The sequence below is a fragment of the Gambusia affinis genome, linkage group LG15 (assembly GCF_019740435.1).
Source record: "Gambusia affinis linkage group LG15, SWU_Gaff_1.0, whole genome shotgun sequence".
Classification (NCBI taxonomy): domain Eukaryota; kingdom Metazoa; phylum Chordata; class Actinopteri; order Cyprinodontiformes; family Poeciliidae; genus Gambusia; species Gambusia affinis.
In genome coordinates this window covers 10,089,933-10,116,013 of record NC_057882.1, presented here as the reverse complement: position 1 = coordinate 10,116,013, position 26,081 = coordinate 10,089,933, and the positions used below count along the sequence as shown (strand labels likewise).

General features: G+C 37.0%; 2 protein-coding genes across 8 annotated transcripts in view; one reads left to right on the top strand and one right to left on the bottom strand.

The window, feature by feature from the left end:
• Positions 1 to 19,186, bottom strand: part of ppp3ca (protein phosphatase 3, catalytic subunit, alpha isozyme) — a 38,450-nt gene extending 19,264 nt beyond the window's left edge. Inside the window, exons 1-2 of one of the 3 annotated variants that reach the window (XM_044139868.1) lie at positions 18,360 to 19,186; positions 4,215 to 4,415 (exon numbers count right to left, since the gene is read on the bottom strand). In XM_044139868.1, coding sequence (XP_043995803.1) covers positions 4,215 to 4,415; positions 18,360 to 18,429 — 271 coding nt within the window. In that variant the 5' untranslated portion in view covers positions 18,430 to 19,186. Of the gene's footprint in view, positions 1 to 4,214; positions 4,416 to 10,785; positions 11,172 to 18,359 lie in introns of those variants that run through there. The other 2 variants (XM_044139869.1, XM_044139871.1) reach the window with 2 other exon arrangements.
• cxxc5a (CXXC finger protein 5a) overlaps positions 10,934 to 26,081 on the top strand; it is a 39,936-nt gene continuing 24,788 nt past the window's right edge. For 3 of the 5 annotated variants that reach the window (XM_044139876.1, XM_044139874.1, XM_044139873.1), the window contains exons 1-2: positions 10,934 to 11,217; positions 20,911 to 21,135. The gene's annotated coding sequence lies outside the window, so the exon portion shown is untranslated. Of the gene's footprint in view, positions 11,218 to 20,910; positions 23,822 to 26,081 lie in introns of all 5 variants that reach the window. The other 2 variants (XM_044139875.1, XM_044139872.1) reach the window with 1 other exon arrangement.

Sequence of the window (26,081 nt, the reverse complement as noted above, 5' to 3'; positions counted from 1 at the left end):
CTTTGAATTTTGTTATTAAAAATGAGCTGCACAAATAAAATTGCTTTATCTTGCATATTACTGGGGTCAAGGTTGTGGCATTCCCAGTGTTCAACTGCAGAATAATCAAGTCCTTTTGCAGTGACATTAACACTGCAATGTCACTGCAACTGACCTAACTGGAGATGAATGCCACTTGAGATGTCCCTAATGGTGAGATAACAAGGATAGACCAAAATGTAGGTCAACTTATCAGATTCAAGCATAAATGAATCCACATCATTGCAGACACCACGGCTTTGAGTGATTTTAAATAATGTTAATAGTGAGTCATTGCTGCAATATTTCAATTGATTGTTTAACATTAAAGGTGTGCGAGAGCTCATTATCGACATTTTCACAAAATCCTTGGCAGCCTGACTTATCTTGATCAAATTGAGCGTTCCTCTACATCATAGAAAAGAAATGCAGATTTGCAATAGTGTGAAGTGGATATTAGAGATAAATCAGCAGATCAGACCTAAACAGATACCAAAAATCAGTCTTTACCAGAACAAACTCTCAAGAGATCACCCCTAATGTTGATCAAAAAGAAAAACAATGTATTACATAGCTTACATCTAATCACCAGAGAAATAAAAGCAGATATTCAGAGAGGAAGTCAAAAACAGGCATACAGAAAGCAGTATAACCTCAAAAATCCATCCTATTGGAAGCACTGCATTATTTTCTTCATTTAAAAATAGACAATACACACACATTGGTGTAAACCAGATGCCTTGTGTTTAATCTTTCTAGCAAACCTGCTTTTGTCCATATAAAAAGAAAAAAGGGAAAGAAAGGGAAAATAGCATAAATGAATGACAAAAGATACAACTGATAAATAATGTTTGTTACATTTTCACATGTGAGCAGGTCTGCCCAGACTTAAACCACTGCTTTAGATCTGTACCTCGCCAACATTACAATAAACATGTCAGTTTTAGTGCAGAAATATAGGAGACTGTTTTGAAGGGCTTTACCCATCCTCTGCAGATATCTGCTATTCTATCAAAGAACCATGTCATCTTTTTTATCGTCAGTGTTGCAATGACATGGGATAACAGCAAATCACAATGACAATAGTCGAGGTGTAAATACAAATTCTAACCCATCTCATGCAATCCGTCTGCCACATGCAATAATGTTTTGAAACAGACGTATAAATCTGTGTGTATGCAGATCAGAAGATATCTGTGCAGATACAGTGACAATAAAATCATGGTGATGATGTTTGTAAACAACAAAGCGCAGAGTACATTATTGGTGCTGAGATCATCAGTGAGTAAAGCAAGATTTTGTCCATGCAATATGGCTGTTGTTTGTACAAAATGTAAAAAAAAAAAAAAAAAAAAAAAAACATTTATAGTTTGGAAATAATGAAGATGATTTGTGCTACTGACGAGACCTTTAAATAATTATGGAAGTACTTTGAGCAATTACATTGAGGACATGATGGTAATGAGATATTTCTGTGGTCTTTAAGGCCTCCTTTCTCTACTTCTGAGAAATGAGAAGCGCAAACCTCAAAGGGGTAGAAGAAACCCAAGCCCCCAGGGAGATGTATGCTTTTTCACAGCGAACACTATGGCTCTGGAGTGCAAACCTACATCTCATTTCCTTGCTGCCTTCAATTTTTCATTATCTACTCGCTCTGTCTCGTTCTCTCCTGCTCGTCCTCCATCTCCTCTCGCTTTTCCGTCTCCCCTATCAGCTCCACAGTGGCCTTCGCCCACTCAAAGCTCAGAGCAATGTGTGTGGGAGACTGCTTGTGTGACTAAAGCAATCAAACACACACATGCGCACGTAGGTGCAGGCCCATGCACAAACACCAATGTATTACATGCAGGCAAAAGCCACATTGAAATTCAAATGCAGCCAAGCTCACAAAGATGTGAAACAAACGCACAAATGCCCGCACACAATACTTTTACAGATTTTCACCTCAATACGTTCAACATCTATTTAGACCAGGAGGCTGAGGCCTGAAGGTGTGATTTTCATCAGTTTGTCTCTTCTGAAAATGGTGATCTGATCATGAGCTAATTAATTAATACTGGTGGTTATATGTATATTTAATATCATGCATCTTGTCGTATTAATCATGCATGTGAAAGTAAACAAAGCATTAACGAACCATGAGAAGTGGTTTCAAATCAAATGTCCAAAGAACTAAACCTTTGGGAATCAGAGGAAATTTAGAACAACGATTTGCATGAAACGTGCCCTTATTAAGTACACATTCAGTCCTCAAGACCTGCCATCCAACAACCTTTAGACTCTCTTGACTTCAACACACCTGAATTTCTATACCATCAGTCATTCAGCTTTGGGGAGGCCTGGTAAGGCGAAGTTAATTTGATAGAAGTATGTTGGAGAAGGGATGCAGGATGGTAGCTCTTTAAGACTGGACTTGGGAAACACTAATGTAAACCGTATGGGTATTGGTTAAAGGGTAAAATTCACAGTGTCCCGCTAAGTGATGATAAAAGGTTCATGACTTTATCCATGATTTCACCATCTGGTTTCCATCCATCCATCCATCCATCCATCCATCCATCCATCCATCCATCCATCCATCCATCCATCCATCCATCCATCCATCCATCCATCCATCCATCCATCCATCCATCCATCCATCCATCCATCCATCCATCCATCCATCCACCCATCTAAATGGAAATGTTAAAAGCACTTCCCAAAATAATAAAAAGAGGTGAGTACTGCTGGATAAGTCCAAAACAACATTTATACATTTATTTATTTTTTAAATTATGGCGTGACTACACTTCTGTTTTTATTATTATTATTATTATTATTATTATTATTATTATTATTATTATTATTATTATTATTATTATTATTATTATTATTATTATTATTATTATTATTTTAATAATAGGCCAATGTTGCAACTGACAAATAAGCTGCTATGCTATTTCTTGTCCTATGTTTTATGTTGGTATATTTACAAAACAATTATTTGTGGGTCTAAATGTAGGGAAATAAAGCATAATTCCTGAAATATCAACTCTTATTAAGTCTATAAAGTCTTTCTCTAAATGATGTAAAATATTACATTTGCCATAGACTGAAAATGCCTCAATTAGTTTCCTTTTAATTCAGTAATCTCTGTTTTCCTACATCAAAACAATCAGTGCAAAACTACTTAAAATTTAAATCTGACCAGGGCAACATCAGTAAAGCTCTCCTGGTCAGTTCCTATCTGAACCAAACATCGACTGGCCTGAAACAATAACAAAGATCAAAAGAAGGAGGCGAACTAAAAATACTCATCCTGAACATCACCAAAGAACAGACTGTCTATGATTATTATCTACAAAACTGGGCCAAAATCAATAACTAAATAGTGCGTGCTTTACTTTTAAGACTCAGTTTCAACTTTGGAGTTATTATTTCTTCCTTCTTCAATAAAACTACTGCAACCCACTACATCCGACAATAACTTCAATCCTCGTCCAGTTTTGTTTGGGTATTTTAAATATTTGAATTATTAACATGACCGCAGATAAGATTACATTGAGCAACTATATTCTTACTGCCATTTCCAGACTAATCATGATGAACACACATCTACCTCATTCGAGAATGATCTATTGTCTTTCCCATTTTTAAGAGTAGCTAAGTAAAAGGCTATTCTCATACTTATACAACAAGGACAAATAAATTGAAGGATTACTCATTAAATGCTCCTCAATAATGATGCACATGAACAAAGAATAGACATCAGATCAGAGACTAGGATGTACATCAACATGTCAACGATATATGTGATTTGTATAACTGCTGAAACAGAAATTTACTGGGAGTCATCAGCCTCAATTGTACATTCCCTTTTTAGATAATTGTCCCCTGTTTGGGGGTGAAAATAAACACAAAGAATGATTTAAATAGGACTGAAAGAGGTAAACAAAAGTGTTTAATAATATAACCGCCTAATAATAAAATGGCTAGCTTTAATTTAAGTGAGTAAGCTCTATGGTTTTGATGCTGATGCTAAACATGCTAAATCACTGTCAGAAAGAGCCCATTTTCAAACTATGACATATCAAAACATATGTAGTGAATTACGGTCTTTCGTATGTTTAACTAAAGATCATAAAAAATTAGTTCCAGGTTTAGCCTAACTCAGCTTGCCATGAAAAGCTGGCAAACATCCCTAAACCATGCGATACCTGTGACTGGTGCCTCAATGTCGAGAATAGTTTTCTCCTGACGGAGGATGGCTGCTCCCTCATTGATGATTCGAAGCGCGACAGCTTCCTCCACACGGCCCTCCTTGGTCAGGTGAGCCTTCAGCAGATCTACGCGAGGTTTGCCTTCACAGTCGAACACTTCCTTCATTGTAAGGCGGTGGCTCAAGGGGAAAGGGACAGCTAAGGAAGGACAGAGCATAGAGGCAAAAGTTGTAATTCAAATAATTGGCATACAGCAGAAACATCAGTAACTGTTAGTGCTACTGACAATCCAGTTATTAAATAATTTGCTTATAATGTATGATATTCACAAGAAGATCTGCTTTTTAATGCAACGTATTCCAGTGCAGATGTGGAGTTTTGTGTTTTCTGATTCCTGCATAAAACATTCAAGCAATTGGTTCACTCTTCCCGGTTTTCTAAAGTGTGTGGTCATTAAATCTGCACCAGTCACCTACCCACCAGACAAGTTTGTGAAACTGTGAAATCCAAGCACAAATCATTACTGCGGTGATGGCAGGCAAGGATCATTGTTATTATTTTCAAATTTGCAGATGGTCTGTGTGGCAACTAGTTTCTGGGCACATATGCAAACATTAATCTAGATATGCAGAAAAAGTGTCAAAAGAATGAATAATTTACATGGGAAGAAAATGTAACGAAATGAATTGAAGCGAAGGCACCAACACATTCTTACTGGAAACATGCACATATGTTAGAAGTAAAAAAATAATAATAATTAAACTCAGAGAATGAGCACTTGTATGTGTGCCAGATTTCTGCAGTGTGCATCTAACAAGGCCACTCAGCACAGCCAGAGAAAGAAAAAACAAAGAAAGAGGGTCTGAACTCAATGTGGTGAAGATGGTCTTTAATAATGAATGCTAAACTAGAGAAATCTCAAAGACACTACTTCTGGGATAATAAGGCAAGCCCCTGCAAGTGTAGTTAAAGGGCCTAAAATTTTTCACAGGGCGCAGTGTGTATCTGTGATGGCGACGTGTGCTTTGACACTTAACCAGCAAGTACAAAGCAGCGTTGGATGCACTGCAGAGGAAGTGAAGGAGCCCACTACATGTAACAGCACTCAAAAAATCAGTTCATTTTTTTGTAAGCAGTATGAAAAGCAGTTATCAGTTTAAAACGTGAAGAAGCAAACTATGTTGTATGAAACAAAAATCACCTTATTTCTGCAAAGTTAGCATACAAATTAGAAAAAAAGAGTGGGAGGAAATGCACACTTTACTTCTCAGTAAGTAATTTGTTAGTTAGAAACATTCTTTGTTATTATATTTCAGATAGTTTAGGATTTTTTTTAAAGTAAGGTTTTGTGTAACCCTAACCCTACAATAGCATAGGTAATGCTCTGAAGCTAATACTCCAAACTAACGTGAAACTAAAAGCTAGTCCAAAGGGCCAAAGTTAAAAGTCTGAAGTTAAACAACTAGACTGAGAAGAACAAAGCTCGTGTTCTGAAGCTAAATGGAACATGTAAAATAATTTATTAGCCTAATTGTTTAATAAATAAGGTAAACTAAATATCATTCAAACCACTACAATGTTTTTGGTTTTTTACACCACTTTACATTCACATCAAAAGGTTACTCTGTGTTACTGCTACTCTGTTCTCAGTATGTTTCATGCAGAAAAATTATTTTTGGTGCACCACCTCCAACGTCCACTTCTTGAGGAAATATTCACAGATACTGTCCAGCGCAAAAAAGTGACATGTAAAAAGCTCACAAAATAGTCTTAGCATACTATGTTGAAAAAAACAATAATTATATTTGTCTGAACTTTAACTCTGGCAAAGGTTTCTTTAAATGACAGTGTACTTTTTTATCTGTTTGTTTTAGTGTGGATTTTTTTATTTATTCTTTTTTTTTTTACTAAACTGGAATAACACTAAAACTTAATGTTAATGAAATACGTTGACCACAGCTTTAGCAATTTGGATCAATTTGTTCCACATTTGGAACAAATTTTGCTATAAAGAAACTTTATATTTGATAATAAAATATGGCCATTCCATTGTGCTTTATTCATTGCACTCAAATTGTACAGCCAAAAATGAAAAGCATGCAAGTAAAGAATAAAAAATAACAACAATATTCACATATATTCATATAGCTCTTTTTTCTTTCATAAATTAGAACATGCTTTGCTTTTTGATTATTATATTGTAAAAATCTTGTAAATGTAGCTCCTAATTCTTCTAAAACAATTTATCATAAAATTATTAAATAAATTCCTGACTCTATGAGAAAAACATTTACTCACTGCGTATTTACTCAAAATGCATTTAGCCTACATTTTTATAATAGTCTTCTTAATATGGGTAATAACAGTAAAATCCTAAATATAATATCCCTGCATCTTATGTAATATCTTTCCACAACACCTTCTGCAGAAGCAAAGGCACATTATACAAGTACACTGATATAGATGTGTGGTGCAGAGATGAAAAGCTGACTTCTGCTCAGCGCCAAGCTCAGCTGAGCTATGAAATACTGTATGTTGCCGGGCAACAGCAGCAGCAGCGGCAGCGGCAACAGCAACAGCAGTTGAGTGTTGGAGTGCAGCCAGTGGTGCTCCAGAAAACTGCAATTTGCACTGGAGGCTCACATAGAGACAGGGATTTCTTAGACACGGTCAGGCAGCTGACAACACAAATTTTCCAATCAGCTTTGAATAAAACTTGTGTTGTATTATGTTCATGATGCCTGACAAATATTCCTAAGACACGTTATCACTCTGAACAACTGAAGGAAAAAAGACAACCATATATGTAACAGATATTATTGCAAAAGAGGGATCCTGGATCCTATTAGGAAATACTGTACAGCCCCACGTGATTGGACTAACTAGAGTAGGTAGGTGTCAGGTTTCCTTCACCCCTCCATGTGCAAGGTCTACTCTGTAAGATATTCCACTATTTGAACCTCCAAACAAAATGTATTTATTACATTTAGCAAACACTGGCCTACTTCTATCTAGTCAAACTATTCCATCAGTGTGACTGTCATTAGAAGTGACTTTAGGATGAAGGAACAAGTGACAAAGTGAGGAAAGATTGTGCACAGGTAGAAATATAGCCTCCTGCCTGTTGATGCTAATAGTTCGGCAGACAATCAAACTGCACTGGCCAGGAGAAACCAAAGTGTACACGTGTACGTGAAAAAACAACTGAAGATAAACCTAGTTTGCTTTAGGTTAAAGCTATGCAAAGAAGGATAAAAATATCCCAGTCTCACGTAGTGAGTGCACCAGAACACAATAACTCACTATTGTCATGATTTCAAACTTTGATCAATTGATGCCACTGTGATTCAGTTCTTTAGGACTTTTTTTTTTTTACATTTGGCACTCTGGGGATTGTAAAAAGAAAGGCTTGTCTCTTCAAAGCTGAATACCAAAATAGGAAAAGCAGATAAAAGTGACAAAAGGAATATCCGCAAGCCTGTCAAGAAATAACAAAACCTATTGCACGGTTTAGAGCCTCTAGAAAATGACTCGAACTTGGATTTGAGTAAATTTTTTCCTATTTTAAATGGTCAGATAGTTTCTACAAAATACACAAGAAATAAAACTGAAACAAATGCGTAACATATTTAGAGTTTCAGATTCCTCACAGTGTTTGGTGTTACATGTTCATGTTACAAAAGCAAAGCGTTTCAGTCAGAAAGCTGGCTGTGTGCCTGCGCTGGTATGGACTTTCTGTTTGCTTCACACGTTTTTTTCAACTCTTGGTCAACAGTCATGTTTGTTGTTCGAATTGCCAATCAACCTTAGATATACAAGTGATCGCATAGCTGCCCTCTATAATACGCACAATATTTGTAAATCATGCCATGGTGATATCAGATGCGATTAATCCCCATTTTCCTTCGATGTTGCTCAATTTCTTCTAATTCTGTGTAATTCAGTATTTTTGATAATATCAGCTACATTGAGGAACCAAGAGGGCAGCTGTCACCAAAATTTCCTTGCAGGTTTTTCCATTATTTCAGTTTTAATTTGTGCCACATAAGTAAGGGAAAAGCATTTTTGGGTTTAGCATTTAAGCTGAATATGTTGGTTAAAATTCATCAAGTCCTCTCTGCCAATGGAAAAAAGATACTGACTTTGTTTTTGTTTTTGTTATTGGCCTGGATGTTTGGGGCTTGAAGGGACAAGCAAGTCTCTGATGCATTCTGGTCAATGTAAACATGTGATTGCAACTGGTTGTGGTATCACACCTCGATATGTATGTGCATTTAGACTACCTGCAAGGCTCAGACATTAAACCCACATATTAGAAAAGTTTTTACTGATAAAATGTAATCTTATGTTTTCATTAGGTGTAAGTGTAAATTAATCATAAATACAGAAATAAAGGCTTATTAACATCAGTCTTGTATATTTAATCTATAGTATGTGTTTTTGTGAATGGATATATTGAAAGGAATTAACTTTTCAATAATATTTTTAATTCATTGAATATGACACTAACTATTTCCCCAACTGCAATATTAATTTTAATGTTGAACCTGATAAATAGTTATAAAAAAAAGTTGGCACACAATAATATTTGAAAGATAAGTTATCTGCAACACCATGTGCAGCTCAACTCTTAAATATATCTGTTATGTGTCTTATTTATTTCATTTGCAACTATCAGAAAATAAAATGTAATCAGATATGCATTGATGAGATAATGCTTCTTTAAAATAAGTTAGTGGGTTGATTTGAAAAACTAAGATTCAGCCAGTTAATTTTTTAGAAAATTTAAGCCCTGAGTAATATTTAATTTGGGGCTACCTCCAGTAAACCGAACAGCAGGAATAAGACAACTGATATTTTATTTTTATGTATTTGTTTAAACGATAACTCTTTGACATGTAACGGGGATCCTTAACACACACATTTTTTCTCTCCATCCTGTTATTACCCATAAACTGTGAGGACCTCTAACATTGCATTCACAAGAACTAAAATAAAAGGCTTTTGGTTAGAATGTGCAACTTGTACACATGTCTTGTCTAATTTCAATTTCTGTTGGGTTACCCATCAAGCCAGAAGCACCAAGCAGTGACAAAGTTTACTCATACCTTGGTCTGTCCCTGCATTGGGGCATCTACTGTGCAGGAACTGCAATGAAGACACATTTTTAATATACGGTGCTGTGCTGCTGCCTTGGCAATATGAAGAAAAATTTTGTGAGTCAAAAGATTTTCTTTAGAATGCCTTGTATGTCTGTAATGGTTTATCAAACTAAATCACTTTGCCCATATAGATTTGCTGTGTTTCATGTGGGCTATAAGGCTTGTTGCCAAGGGCAGTGCTGCCTGTTGGGGGGCAGCCACAGCAGAAAAAAATTACTCTACACAAAAGTTGGAATCCATGCCAGCGTATGAATTGGCACTACATGAAAGTGCTGTTTTGGTGTCTCTGTTATGGAATCTGGACAACATTTTATCATATCTAGTTAAAAATCTTGGCTTTAAACCTGAACTGACAGATTCTTCTCCACCCATTTTCGTTTCCAATCAACAGTAGAAGTCAAGTATTGTGGTTTCTTATTGGTTATATAACAAAAATACTGCTTGCAGTACAAGCTTTGTTGGAGAGTGGGTGTATCTGTTAGTGTGAGGGGCAGCAGAAGCAGGTACTCTTTCATTCACGCAAGGACCACCAAAATATATATATAACTTTAAGCTTATATTTGATGGTTTAATAGATAATTATCACAAATATGTAGCAGTTCACATATTCCTGTGTTTCTCCAAATCTTGGGCCTATAGTGTTTCTAATGCTGATAGATCTGCTAGGCCATCCTGATAATGCACTGGACTGTATACATTAGAAATACATTCATGCACAGTGCAGATGCATGCTCAAAATGAGCTGGGCCGAGTGAGCTATGGCAACTGTGAGGACCTCATCATCCCACATCCATCAGTCCCATACATGCCTTTTGCTTCTTCTTCTTTATTCCCCCTAATCAAATGAAAATGTGACTCACTCCTGGTAAAGTATATCCCATTAAATGTCAATTTCATGCCCCCTTCCTCCTCTGCTGCCCCCGTTAAAGCCCACGAAATCCTGCTGCATCACTGCTCCAGCTTCTACCACAAAGCTCGCCAACTGAGCTTTTCTTCCTCCTCACTTCTCCTGCCTGCTACAGCCTACACGCTATGTTACTGTAAAACCGAGCAACAGCAAAAAAAAAGAAAAAAAAAAAAAAAAAAAAAAAGAAGATCCAGTTAGATCGTGGAATGCATGCGTATTTATATACAGATATATGTTTGAGCAATGCTTCGTGCTTTATGCCTGACTTCCTTGGGGGAGGGCTTGTGCAGCAGAGAAACCTGGGATTGTTTATCAACATCAAAGCTTCTCTTGTCCACTATAACCTCCCAACCAACGCAACTTAATCAATCATTATGGCACGGTGAAAATAACAATAAAGGACACGTTACCCCCCCTTCCCCCCAACCCCCTCTAACCGCAGCGCTTGAGATATTATGTAATGCAGCCACATCCGAGCGGAAAATGTAGGCTAACTTACATTTTACCACCCGATCGGTGGGGTTTAAGACGGTGTCAGCGTTAGACATCTTCATGGGCAGTTGCCGTCTTCGAGGCTGAAGCAAATTTTCCTTCACCCCGAGCTCTCCTTTGCGGGATTAACTCTCGATTATTTCGCGTCGAAATGCGGATGATGCTGTGGCATCACTCACACGGTGTCACGCCGGGTAGGACTGCTGCTCCCCAGGCAGGGATAGAGGGATGCTGGCTGCTGGATGCTGTAGGATCTACTTCTGCCGTGCTAAGCTGTTATAATGTGGGGGAGGATGTGTGGAGAAAGAGAGAGAGAGAGAGAGAGAGAGAGGGAGAGAGAGGAAGAAAGAGAGCGATGCGCACCATCCCGACATGGCGGTGGAGGGAACTCCCACGCAAACGTTTCACGGGACTGCCTGATGCTGCCATCAGATGGAGGGTGAGTTGGGGTTGCCCCCCACGCACGCACGCCGCAGAACCATATAATCCTTGGTATTCTGGAAATGTGGTTGCGCAGCATGAGAAGCCTGCAGGCCGGTTTGAATATTTTGTGGACATTTTTTTGTTGTTGTTGTTGTTGTTGCAGCATCCACAGTAAACGCAGGTTGGTTCTATACCCTGCTTACCGGCGGATAATTCTCTCTCGGTGGCGACAAAAACGTCAAAATTGTTTTGAAATTGTTTGTTGTCATGTCGGAAACCTCGAATTTCAACGTGATTTATTGGAATGTCGTGTCATAAACTAACACATGGTAGGGTAGTGTTTAAATGTGAGCTTTAAAGAATATTATACAATTTACTTTCAAAGCTATTTAAAAAGAAAGTTAAAGGAAAAAACTGTTGTCAAAAGAAAACAAAGCACTGAAGCCAAATATGAGCTCTTATTTGTTGTTGAACCAACCAATTTTTATTCCCCCAAAATACAAACACTTTGAAAAGATTTAAAATTTATATATGTGCTTTATTTATTTTTTTTTCTTTTGTGGGCTCTAGTGTCCCTTATTTGAAAGTAGGCTGAAAGAAAAGAGGGGAAGACATGCGGCAAACGTCGGCCAGGTTCGGGAATTGAACCCGCGACCGCCGCGTCGAGGACTGAAGGCCTCCAAACGTGGGTCGCGCTATCCCAAGCGCCACCACAGCACGCCCATGTGTGTTTTATATTTTTGACAGAATTTGGACATTGAGGGGTAAAAATGCCGGTCAAATAAATACATAATTTGCCTGAGAAATATTTATACATGTGACAATTTGAAGTAATTGTGAAGTGCATTGAATAAGTTAAAAAATATTCACAAACATCTACAAATGTGCAAAACAAAGGCCATATGCAATCTTAATTCATCCAAAGTATAATTTTTCATGGAAATCTTCTTCTATTAAGTGTAGAAGAGTAGACAAATGTTTGACCTGATTTATTTGACTGCATTGTGCACTGAAACTGGAAACCACACAATGCGAAACACTGACTGGCTGGACGTCAACATCATTTAATGGTCTATTAGTCTAATGAACTGAAGGACAAGCTATAATTATAGTTTACTGACAACTGATTAAAAATCTATCTAGTGCAGAATAACTGCAAAACATACTTCCCCTGTAAATAATTTGAAAGTAATTTTTATGAATCAAAGCAATTTGGATCAATTAGCATTCAGATTGAGTTTAGTGGAGTATGAAACTTCTGGCCTGTGGAGTTGGTCCAGCTGTCTGCAAGGCAAATCAGTCAAGCAGAGGCCGTCAAAAGTTCCTCAAGATAGGTTTTAAAGGATTCAGCTCAAGCAGAAAATCTAGTCATCTGAACTGAGTTCGTTAGAGTTTTATCAATGTAGATCTACAATAGAGGCATTTCAACCATTCTCTTTTTTTAGTGTGAAACACACAGGCAACAAATGTGATAAAAACTAAAAACTGAGGGATTTTCTTTTAATAGCTGTCAACAAACGTCATGTGTAATTCTCGCTGTTTACTTCACTACTACACTATCAAACATCAGTCAAATATACTGGCAGAATTAAAACCAATTCTGAAAAAAATATCCGTCATATCTGTTTTAAAATCAACATGGACGTTTTTTTGGGTTTTTTTTTAAAAGTGATGTTGCATCACTTTTTATTTTTTAGCACTGGTCAGTGAGGAGAAGAAGAGGGGAGAGCTCCATCAAGTTACAGAAAAGGGCCATTAACTATAGTTCTTATATAAGCAGAATTTCAAATACTCAACTTTAGACTTTAAGATGATGTCAGTGTTTGATATTTTTAGTTTATTAGTGAGCTGTGAACACATTTTAACTTGTTTGCCTTATTGGAATAAAACTACCTGAGGAATGGGGTGCAGTGGAACCACTGAGCTTTCGAAAAAGTCTGCAGGACCCTGGTACAAGACAGACTTTTCAACAAATTGTCCCCAATTACAACAACAGGCACATTTTGGTATTGCAAAGACATCTTAAACTAAATGAAAAAAGTTCCCTTTGTTAGGTGTCGTTGAGTTTTGATATTACAGACCAGTTTTATCTCTAAACAAATGGTTTTCCTGTGGTTCCAGATATTGCCATGTTCTGTATTCATTAGGCACACTATTCATTAGGTGCCTATAGGGAATGTTGAATATGTTATAGGGAGACATACGATCAGTTCCCATCACAGTACCATCAAGAATATAGGAATCTGGTGCCACGATTGGTCAAAGCCCGGACCTCAACCTTTGGGCTTTACTTAAGATTTTGCCACAGATTTTCTCCCCACGCTGAGCTTACCAGACACGTGTTATAACTGTGCATCTGTGTGGTCATTACTGTCAGGCGCATGACAGCTGCTCTGAAACATGAGGAGGACTTTTCAGAGCTCGTGATGCTTAGAAGTTATTGCTCTTGGCAATTAAAGCTGAGACCACAAAGCTGCTTTTGTTAACAGTTTTGAGTTCCGTTTTTTTTTTTTGCCTTGTTAATTTGCCATCGTGCCTCGTATTTCACACATTTCCAACAAGTGTAAAATAGTTTTGAAATGAAATTTAACGGCACCAAAGGCATTTTTTTTCTTTCTATCTTACGTGTCATAATAAATTCCCTTATTATAGGCGGAACACACAGTGCTACATTCTGCTCCTTTGAGACTATAAAATGTAAAATATTAATAATAATTATAATAAAAAAAGCTGACAAAACTCTCAAGTTTTACCACAGCAGACTAAAATCCCTGCTGCTGTCCAACACAAAGAAACAAACAGGAGCAGAATGTTTTTTATTGAATTTACCCCGGGTGATCAGCGCTGCGTCAGCAGGATAGCTGGTTTGATATTTGGAAGCTTTGATTTTTATTTTTTTTTAAGAATATAAAAGACTCATATGTCATTGTAAAGTGAACGAAAAGACAGGAAATGCTTTATATAGCTCTAAGAATAGGCATGGACCGAATAATATGTGAAAATCTAAAGAAAAATTGACAATATCTGACTTAAAATTCGTATTTTTTCTGATCATTTTTCAAATTTTGATGTTTGGATTCAAGATGAAAAAACTACTTCTTACAATAAATAGTTATTGTAAAACAGCACCTCCTAAATCCTGCAAAGAGATAATGAAGTTTAAATATTTTGGCAAATAACCAGATTTGACTCATTATTTGGAGAATTCATTATTAAAATAAAATTAAGACACTGTTTATTTCCTTAAATAATAACAAAAACTAAATCACTAGGGTGTTCTGTAAGATAATATCAGAACAGTTTTGATAGAAAAAAACCCCCCAATTGCTTAAAAATATGCAATGCCACAATGTCTACCACTAGATGGCGAGCTAACCTTTAATTTTCGTCTCTCCAACAGCTGGTCTGCTGGATCTGACACACGAGGGGCAGTGTTTGCCTGTTTACTGTGAGTCATGATCATTTGAGAAAGTAGTCACCCCATTTAGGTGGCAGTACATGCAGCTGTTGTTGTGGCTTTGGCTTCTATTAGTCGTAAAACTAAATAACTTTGTTTGTGTCAAATTGATGAAAGGGTAAGTTGCTCAAGTTTGCTGCTCACTAATGACACCAAAATAAATAGCATTCAACCTCACCTTCAGTAGAGAGAGGCCAATTATTCAGTTTTAGCACTGTGGAGAAAACCCATGCATGCAGAAGGAAAAAGGCCCCATATTGAGATTTGAAGTTAGGACCTTCTTGTTGTCCCTCACTGTGGAGCCTTTGTTTCATACAATGCATGAAAGAAATGGTTTCAACTGTAGACAGAAAGCAGACAACCCCATATTTGATAAGAAAATCAAATATGAAATTGATTTCACATTTGAAATCAATTTCAAATATGAAATCAAATGTGAAACTTGTGAAATTTCGCAACTTTCACAAGTTGCTCCAGTGACCTGTTGGCGACCAACATTGTTAGACGCCAACTTGAAAATCCACTTGGTGGAAAGCAGTCCTGGCACAACTGTGGAAGGAGCTTGCTGGTTGAAAGTCTCTTAATTATTCAAAAGGTATCTTCCAGATCCAGGGCTGGTATAAACAACAACAACAACAAAAAACAACTTTTTTCTGTCAGTCCAAGTCCACTCATATGCTTTAAAGCTATTTTAACATAAAACTGCAATCACTATTATGTTAGTCTCTATAGAAGTTTATGGAAGTGGTCTTAAGAGATACGAGTAATTTAGCTAAAATAATAAAATAATAATTTAGCTTTTTTTATTCTAACCTAAGTACTTTAAGAAATGCCAATTTGCAGCAGGCTGCAGCTTCTTCAGAGCATTCTTCGAAAGCACAAGCAATTTCCTCCCAGGTGGAGCCGAGGGGTGTACTTCATGTGCTCACTCTAACAGATGTTGCTCCATGCACGGTTCTGTCCTTTAAAGGAGCTTCATCTGCTGCTTATTTACAGCTGCAGGACAATTTGCTGCTTGATCATGTTATAGCTCTACTTTATACCTACATCTACATTGTTTCCTCCTCTCGTTTCACACCTCCACCCAAACTATTTTCGTCTACATACTTAATGTTGTAGCGCTGAGTATCGAGTTATTTCACTTGGTAGTTGCAGTGGCGTCGTATTCATCCACTGCTGTTGTAGTTGCTAAGAAATTTTTGCTTAGTTCTTTTAGGCAACAAGGCTTGAAATTCGTAAATTTTGTGCTTGTGTGACGCAACCAAATTTTCAAGCTGTAAAGGTTTGTCGATGATCAACCCTCAAACAAGGTGAAAATCGGTGGTGGCACCAAGCTTACAGCATCATCAGGTCAGACAGCACTGCAGATTTACAATGTGCTAACCGACAAACTAATACAGCTTAAATATACAACAATGTTTACAGTTTATTTCGAAAGATGCAAAACTGTGTCAATTCCCTCAACTTCAGTACACTTCCATCCTCATTCTTAGTCCAGTGGTCTGCCCCAATGAGGCGGATGGTTAGAGAATTTCCTCCAGGTGATTTCATTATTCTGTGAATACTGTCAGGAAGTTGACTTTAAAAAGAAAGAATGGTTAACAGTTTTCAAAATAAAAGTCTGGCAATGGAATTGTGTGTGCTTCCCATCATGTTTTCCTTACACAAAGCATGATGGGATTCATTCCTGACTGCTTTATGTTGTGTTGTATTTGCCCGATGCAGTAGATTACTGCAGATGGACCGAACAAAGGGTCTTAATTTACTTTTCTATGTTTACTCCCTAATTTCTTCTGTTTTTGCTATTTTTTTCATCAAACTTTTAAAATTACAATCGTAATTGAGTGAAAAAGTGAAAGTGTCCTTTGATAAAATATAATTGTCCCTCATAATAAATATTGAATTGACTTCATTTAACCACATTTTTTGATTTCAGTTTTACTAACCACACCAGGCCTGGTTAATGTCAGACCAGGAGAATCAAGAAATTATAAAATATGAACATGCCTGATAGCATGAAGTGGGTAGGAAAAAGAAGCACCATGTTATGCTTAGAGTTTGTAAACATAAATAATATAAAAGTGTTAAAGCAGATAAGAAGCAAAGTCATTGACATTCTCCAGCCTGGAAAGATTTAAAGAGATTTCTAAAGATTTGGGACTATAATAGAGCAATAAAAAAAAAACAAAAAAAAAAAACATAGAATAATTTTATTAAACATTTATGTTTATCTGTAAATGTATCCTTAAGGCTTTATGATTATTGGAAATTTCAACCAGAAAGAACACAAGTTGAACACAACCTGACTACATTTTAACCTCAGAATGGGCATTTGTCTGTAAATAATGACTTCCATTTGTTTTACTGCTATAAAAAATTAAAACGGACCCCACAGACCCAAAGAGCTTGCAAAGGTTAAAGTTGTTTAAAATAAACAAAAATCACTAAATATAATTTCAGTGTCATGCTGGGGGAAATATTTCACTGTCAGACGCCTTGAACTGGCAAGTCAAAACTGACAGATTACTAAACTGGGACTTAAGTTTAGTCATGTTTTACTTATAACACTAGGACTAAAAGACAACATATTAGAATTAACACTGGTTGTTTTTGAGCCAGAGTAGCTGAAATAAGGATCAAAGAAAGTACGAACCAAAGGGTAAGGAACAACGCATACCTACTGGCACTAAATCCAGATGCACAAAGAACAGAACGTAAGCGTAATTGAAGAAACAAAACACAAAGAAATAAACATATAGCAACTCCCTTTCAACAATAATCAAGATAGAGAACCAAATATAGCTAGACCAAATTAATGTAAACAGAAAAGGGAAGGGTCAGCATTCACAGATCATAATAATGTTAGTTATGGAAAAAAGGAAAGACGTACAAAAAAAAAAAACAAAGAAAAAAAAATCTAAGAAAAATACTACATAAATTAAAAAATGTACGTTTGAATGTTTGAACATTTTTAACCTGGAGAAAAGCCTTTTTAATACTGAAAAGTCACATTGCCATATTTGTGAAATAAAGCTAAATAAATAAAGGCACTAGAGACAGAAAAAAAGGCAAAAATGACCAATTTCCAGTCAAATGCCTCTTTAAAATGCATTTGTTCCACCATGCTACTTCCAGTGGGAGCCACATCCTTTTCCCGTAGGAGCATGAACACTAGAGTGGCACAAACATTTGAAAACAATTAAAGCGGAAGGTTTTTTTTGTCTTTGGTGATTACTCTTTGCTGACTTTGAGTATTCTGTAGCTGTGCTTAAAAAAGAAGTATCTCTTGGTGAGTTGTGAAATACTCGGTTGATGGACCACATGCGCTAAATAAATTTGGGTGTTATTTTACAGAAGATCAGCCAACATGTCAAGCATGTGTGTTGGGTTTGAGACTCCCGGGGAATTTTCTTCGGAAACTTTATTTGCTGCAAAAGGAGCAATTTATTGCTGCTAAACTGACAGAATAGTGTGATGGCGTAAACTAATGCGGTACAAATGCTGCAGCACAAGTAGTAATAATAAAAGGGGAACAGATCGCTTTAGGGAGAAAAAAAAAATCAACATTAAACTGCACTTCCAGAAAGAAACATGTTATTTTAAATGGTTAGTGTTTAAAAAGTTCACAACATTTTGCAGGAATGGACGAAAGAAAGCTGGTCGCTCCTTGTCTCTCCCAGCTCCCTTCAGCCCTGACGTACCTCTTTTTGGGCCATCATGCGGGGCTTTCCTGCAGCGCTGGTCATGTGTGCAGCTGGGGATGGAGGCCATGCAACGCTAATCCTCCTCCCCGGCTCAGGAAAGTACCGTGCCTGGCTGTGCAGAACGAAAACAACAAAGAGCCGAGTGTGGCTGCAGCCTCCGGGGTTCAGCGCACCCACCAGAACATGTCCAAGAGTCACAGCTTGCTGCTCCTTCCAACCCATCTATCCACGCATGACTCTCCTTTCCTCCCCTGCTGTCTCTTTCTGACCCCCTTTAAAACCCATGAAAGGCCCAGATGATTGCAGATTGCAAAGTAAAAAGTCTTCCTGTTCTAGTACAACTGACTAGATTAAGGGCAGAATAGAATAGAATAGAATAGAATAGAATAGAATAGAATAGAATAGAATAGAATAGAATAGAATAGAATAGAATAGAATAGAATAGAATAGAATAGAATAGAATAAAGACCTTATTGTTTTACAATTCACAAGCATTATTCTTAAGGTTCACAGACATGGCTAAAACAAAGATACATTTACTCAAAATGTAGATAAATTCATTTCATGCTTGTGTCATGGTTCTTATAGCATAAACTAATAAAAAGACAAACACCAATGGAAGTAAAGACAGTATGGCTTATTTTATCTTTAATGGCTGAACAGGACAGCCTTTTGAGCAAGAGTGGGCAAATTTACATTAGAAGTAATAAAAAAACCCCAAAAGTGATAAGCTAGGGGATTGCATTTTCATCCGCAATTTTCTGGAAGTGCGTGTTAAGGACCAAACTAATGTGCACATTTTTGTTGCTGTTCTAACATTTTTTAACTCGCTTTTTTTTTCACACTGGGAGCACGTTGTTTCACCTAACTTGTGGCAGTCACTTCCAGGTTTTGATGATGTCAGCATGGCTGGGAAGTGATCTGAAAAGCCACAGTACATTAAATCTCAGGCAGCTGGAAGCAATGCATTGATAAAATAGCTTAGTTTGTCTAGTTGGACTTCTCAGATTTAAAACAACTTTGTATATATATATATATATATATATATATATATATATATATATATATATATATATATATATATATATATATATATATATATATTTTTGTGATGTAAGGACAGAAAAAAGGTTTTTCATGGTTTCACTTTCAAACAACTGGTGGCATGTAGATAGTAGATAATGGTTGTTATGGAGACTTGGTAAGCGCAACATGCTATCTGGGGGTTTTGAAACCATTCACCCACATCTTTACCTCGCATTGTGCAAGTCAAACTTGGATCCTTGTATGGTCAAAGAGATATGAGCATCTATCTTGTAATATTCATTCCCTGCAGACACAGATATCTGTGGATTAGAAACAATGATCAATTTAAAAAATAATCAATATAAAAATTATCCACTTATATTTATTTAAAGGTAACTAACATATGTGCCGCTAGGGATTTTGTCAATTATTCCTGGAACAAAGGGTCTTCTCATTGTTAAATAACTGTAATAATATGCTGGGTTTTTTTAGAGCGCAGAAACTTCAAACCTTCTTTTGCCTTCAAAAGGAATCTTATCTTACAAACAAATCCAACCACCATAAAGCACAAATGTAGCAACAAAGGTGAGTAATGACGAATTACTTTTACTCAGTTATTCTTACCTTCAACCTGCTGACCTGAATTTAACCTTTAGGGGGCAAATAAATGTTTACACCATCTCTTGTCAATGGATGTAGTTTGCATTGTTTAAAGACATATGTTGGCTACTGTAGGTACTGGTTTCACAAGTCTTGTTTTGTGATAAACTGCATTTACCATTGTGTTATTTATGTTTTATAAATTGCATTTTATTAGTTGAAGATATCACAATCTGCAAAACTTTCTGTCTGTCTCAATTAATTGCTACAACTGTTTAACATTTTCACTTTTACTTGAGTTGTTTAAAGTATTACTAAACTCACTTGAATACAATTTTTGTCCACTCAAGGCTAATAAGATTTAACAAAAAAAACAAAAAACTTAACTGTACAATTAATAAAATGTAAAGTTTTTCACATATGTCTGAGTGTGAGATGCAAAATTCAAAAATCCCAGCATCTAAGGGTTCTGTTAGGAAACAAAACCACAATAGTATGTGCAAATATCAAATGGGTTTTAGGAACTTTAAATGACATTTCTCATTTTTTTAATTCACCTGTTCAAACTATTGAAATAAATTCAAAAACAGAATAAAACATGTTCAACCATACAAATAAATACAGTTTAGAGCGATTCTCTTATTGTAGCTAGTTATTTAATCATAAACGTGAAATAACCTTCACTGTAAGTACGTTCGGAACTCAAATCCCGTGCGTAATTACGCACGCAGTGACTTTTTGACTCCCGTGTTTGCATAGTGAGCGTCATGTTTATGAGGGTCAGAGCGCATTTATTTGCAGGGATGTTTGTTGGCTACGGGCAGAGTTGAGTTGAACACCCCCTCCTCTTTCTCTCCCTCTGTCTCCCTCTCTCTGTCTCTCTCTCTCTTTTGCTCTCTTCAACTGCCGCGATATTTTCCAGCTCTGGAGCCTCAGCCGCGCAGCTCGATCGATTCGCATTGATTGTCCCTGACGAGCTGCTCCACTTTCTAGCCAATGTCAGCCAGTCTGCGATCGGGAAGGAGAGAAATGAAGGAAAATCTCTGCCGCCCTGGCGGTGTCATTTCCACACACTTGGATTGGCCGCCTGCCAGCAGACAGGACAGTCGGAAGAAATGGAGTGGAGTTTTAAGAGCTGGATGAAAAGGTTTGACATTGCTGTTGCTTTGCGTTTTGTTTTCGGTTTCTCCCGTTCTTCCTCATCAGGTTGCATAAAGCTATACTCTGGTTTAATCCACCACCCATAAGAGCCCAGCAGGTTCCATTTTCTATACTTGAATTTTTGTTGTAATTATACCTCTGATCCAAACCAAGCTGAATGAAAAGAAACCACTGAAAAAAGTCTAGTACCCAGTGACCCAATTACAATTAATTGTATGTACAGTTACAATTTTTCATATGAGCACTATGGGCACAAGCATCAGATAAAAAAAACAAAAAAAATATCTTACATCCCAGTTGCACCTTGAACTTTATCTGAACTTTTCAGTTACAGTTTTTCAAACTTTTGAAAATAGTTGATTTCATACATTTTGATTGGTTTGGAATAGAAATAGCTGGTCAGGGCCTCAACTCAAGAAAGAATCGTGACTGTATGGGCATAAGGTCTCATCTTTGTCATTTTTTTAAAAAGTTATAGCCACTGAAATGCAACTTTTTTTTTTATTGTGAGATTTTCTTTCTCTCAACGTGCATCAATTTGTACCTTACACAGGAAACATTTGTACCCGCTTTGATTACAAATGATTTAATTGAATCATCTGTAAGCTTTTCTTTGTCTGTTGTAACAAAATATACTTACATGACTCTAATAAACAACGTCTATCCAGAGGAGGTCTATCAGAGTCATTTCAGGTGTGATAAGGAGTCATGTGTCAAATATTAAATGCAACTTGTTCCAAAGTACATATTAACACGGCGTAAAAAAAAAGAAAAAAAAAAGGTTTTCTGGAAAAAAAGTTTGATTAACTAAATAATACCTTAAATTGTAGCATTCTTTTCCTTAATTATCACCATAACGTCTGAAAATACCTTAATGCACAGAAAAATAAACTTATACACAACAATTTAAGTGCTACGAGTACAAAATGGATTATTTAAGCATCTGAAAAGGAAGTAATAAAGAATGAATCGGTAGTGCAAGATTGCTACACAGTGGGGGTAAGAATTGTGGAGGTGATGAATTGACTTTTGCATAGAATGTTTCTCCAGCTCAGAAAGAAGCAGCATAAATAACAAAAGGTAAACAACAACACGCAGGTTTTGCATAACTTGTATACTTGTCAACATGTATGGCGTAAATAAAATTACTCTGCATCAAATTCTACCAACAATGTTTTTCAAGCAGCCTCATTCTGTCAAGAAATGCAAAACAATAGAAAGTGTTGGGCTTTTTTTTTTTTTTTTTTTTAACAATAAATGAATAAAATAGTCTTGCCCATTTGTACAGCATGTTTGTGAATTAAAAAATATCTTATTTCCAAGTTGGAAAACAAAGATAAGAAAGCCTTGTGATGAGTTTCACACTAACCTAATCTCAAAATCCAATATGGCTGTTGTTTAAAAATAGTTGCATTACGCAGTTTTTTTTTCTTTGTTTGTTTTGTGTTACGTAGTTCTTGCAGTCTGCATCATTCTCAAATCATTTCCAAAGATCAATACATCTAAACCCTCCATTGGTGAACATGTTTATTCAGTGTATGATTGCATAAAATTCAGGAACACATATCTACTACTATAGCTTGTTTTGCTCAAAGTAATTAATCTTGTTGCTTGTTGCTAAGTAGCAACTGAGAAATCTGCCTGACTTGTTACTAGAATATGGTTAAGTTGTGTTTGACGTTATTCCTACATAAAACTAGTAACTTTAGAGGTAGATTACGACAGAAACAGCTGTTCAAATTGCCAAACACTACAGACACTTTAAAAAATTGTCTGAAAATAGTGCTTCTGAGGTCAAGCTATGTAGTGAGACACTCTGGCATCCATTGCTGAATACATGCAGACACATACTGTTGTCCATTTCATATAGGACCCATTTGTGCATTTTGATCCCTTGAGGTGTTGATGCATTTAATATGAATATTCAGAAAAAAATAGGAAACTGATTTAAAGCTCATAAGGGTCCCACTTTTCATAGAGAATGGTCCTACAACAAAGTTAAACAAGCTAAGAACATGGTGTCGTTATGTCAATGGCAGACAATGGTGTGAGGACTATTTTCAGACAATTTTCAATGTGGCTTCATTTGTAAACTTTCTCTAATCCAGATGTTTTTGGCATTAAATCAATGTAATCAATATTAATTTTCAATAAGACGTCAAAAAGAGATCATTTCCATGTTAGGTACAGGAGTAAACAGATGAAAGGGAGGATATTCTTGCCCCGTTAGCCGGCAGCTGTATTTTGAAACAGCTTCTGTTTGGCTCAGATCTCGCACAGAAATCCACTCCGGGTTTTCCACCAGGCTCCAAAAATCTATGAAATGTGTTTGCATGTTCCTCTCTGCAAACGGGGATGTAGAGGTGGGATTGCAAGCGCCGAGAAAGCTCGGGGAACCCACGCGTTCAACACAGCCTCAGAGAAAGTGCGCTTTTCTCATTGAAGCGACGCAAAATCAGAATTTTATTTTATTTTATTTTTCTTCACGTTTGTCACTAACAAGCAGGCACAGGGTTAGGATTGTGTCTTTGGAAAAAGAAGCTTTTTGTGCCCCTGTCTTTCCTTGTCTTCTTTCTTTCTCTTTTTTTTGTCACCATTCGCCACGGAAAGGCTGGGAGAGACACGGACCGCTCGGACTGTGGGAGACCTCCCTTCTGTTTGAATCTGCTCTGGTAGGTGCGAATAAAAATATGCAGTTTGCAAATATGCAGATAAATGGAAAAGGAGGGAGGAGGGGGTGGATTATGGTCCGAGGTGGTGGAGGGAATCATACTTTGCTGAAGTCTGATGAAAGTTGGGATGTGATGTTTGTGTGGGATGAAGTTAAAGCATGATGTATCTGTAACCTGAAAGGTTTGATCGCAAAACAATATAAAATACTATTTTGGTATTTAAAAAATGTTATAGGGAAATAAACTAAGCTGTAACTAAGGAGACGCCACGCTGGTGGACCTAAAGTACCTGCAGTTTTACGTAAACCAACTGACAATATCAGTTATAGTTAGGATCCATTAATTTGGACGTGGCTTTATTAAAAGTCGCCTGGTGTCTGTTTTGTTACAAAAACTCATTTGCGTATCCGTGCGGAGCCTAAAATTAAAGATTCCCACTTCCTCGGCTTTTTTTGTTGTTGTTGTTTCCAGCTTGTCCTCATTTGGAAGTTTCCCACAGATGTTTTATTTTTCCGCCACCACAAAAGGTACATAGCGGCTTCTCCAAGTGGATCCAAAGAAAAGAAAAGAAGAAGGGGAAAAAAAAAATCCTCTAACTTTTTCTGTGTGCGCGCCCGCAGCCTATTCGGGGGGGTGAAAGAAGACGCAGCAGCAGGTTATGGACAAAGGATGGAGCGTTGAATCTAATTATTGCCACCAGGCTTTCTAACCTCCTCTGCGTTTGTGCGCGTGTGCGCGCGTCAGTCGAGACGGAGGGAGCTCAGCGAGAGGACAAGTACATACAGAGTCCGCCTGAAAATGGAGAGCTGCGTTCCGCGTTAGGTGTTCCCAGCGTCTGTCGCAAATGATTCACAACCACGCAGCTATAAACCAAACAATGCTCCCCCCTCACATCACCACCACTACCGCTGTTAAATAAAAGCTGCTAACCTGGCACCTGCGCATGCACTGACGTCAGTCACGGAAACTCATTCAGGACTGATTCCCAAACAGGGTACCTGACAGTTTATATCTGGCTCACCAGGACAAGACTAAGAATCTGAAAGCAGACAGTTACAGTGCTATGTTCATTTATACTTGTTGTATTTTCTAAATTTGACTACATCACACACTATTTTTGACTCCTTTTTGCCTACAGAACTGACAAAATTGTTTGTTGCATAGACTCAAGGTGTTGGAAACATTCCTTAGAGATTTTGGTGTTTCAGATTTGTCAGCTGCACATCCATGATGCTAACATCCTGTTCAGCAATATCCCAAAGCCATGTTTGATTGAGATCTAGGGAGTGGAGGCTACCGTACTTGAATACAGCGAACTCAAAACAGTTTCAGCTGATTAGAGTTTCATGCCATGGTGCATTTTCCTTCCAAAAACTATCCATCAGAAGATGAGGACCCTTCAGATATGAAAGGATGGCCTTGAACACCAACAATAACAAGCTGTCTTGTGGTGTTTAAATGATAATCATTTGGTACTAAAGTGGCCAAAATGTGCCACAAAATATTTTTACACCTAATTTTGAATATACCATCTTAATGTTGCAACTGAAATTCAGATCCATCAGACCAGGAAGCATTTTTCCAGATCTATTACTTTCCAGTTAAGGTGAGGAATTGGGAATTGTAGCCTCCGTTTCCTGTTCTTAGCTGCATGAGTAGCATCTGGAGATGGTTTCTGAAGCTTTGGCACATCTGCTTCAAGCTTTCACGTTTTGTTCACTGACGGTGTTCCACGTACTTTGAATCAACTGCTAAATGCATTTAAAGTTACTTTAATCCCTGTTTAGTCCTTATCCTAAAAAGGACTGACTTAAGTTGTCTCTTCTACCTCTAGACTGACTAAGTGGCAGCAATAATATTTTCTTGTTCACAATTAAATAGCACTGATTAGATTGTAGATTACAATTTACAATGTCAATCACTGCAATCATCTGGATTGCAGTTGCTAGAAAACATACAAATTAAAAGTACACATTGTACTTTATCCAAAAATCAAAGTTAAAATGACAGAGATAAAGGTGGCCTCAGCATTTATTGTAGCGCTGTTCCTCACTATGAGTAAAAAGTCCTCTAATTTGAGTCTTTGGTCAGGAATATCAAACATTTTAAAAAGTGACATTTAACTCACAGAAGACTTCAGACTTGATTTTGACTTGCACTGTACAGATTCAAGACTTTACTATGACCCGCTGTCTGGGACTCAAGTCTGATAAACAATATTTATTCCATTCAATTGGGGGCAAAAATGAGGCAGAATATA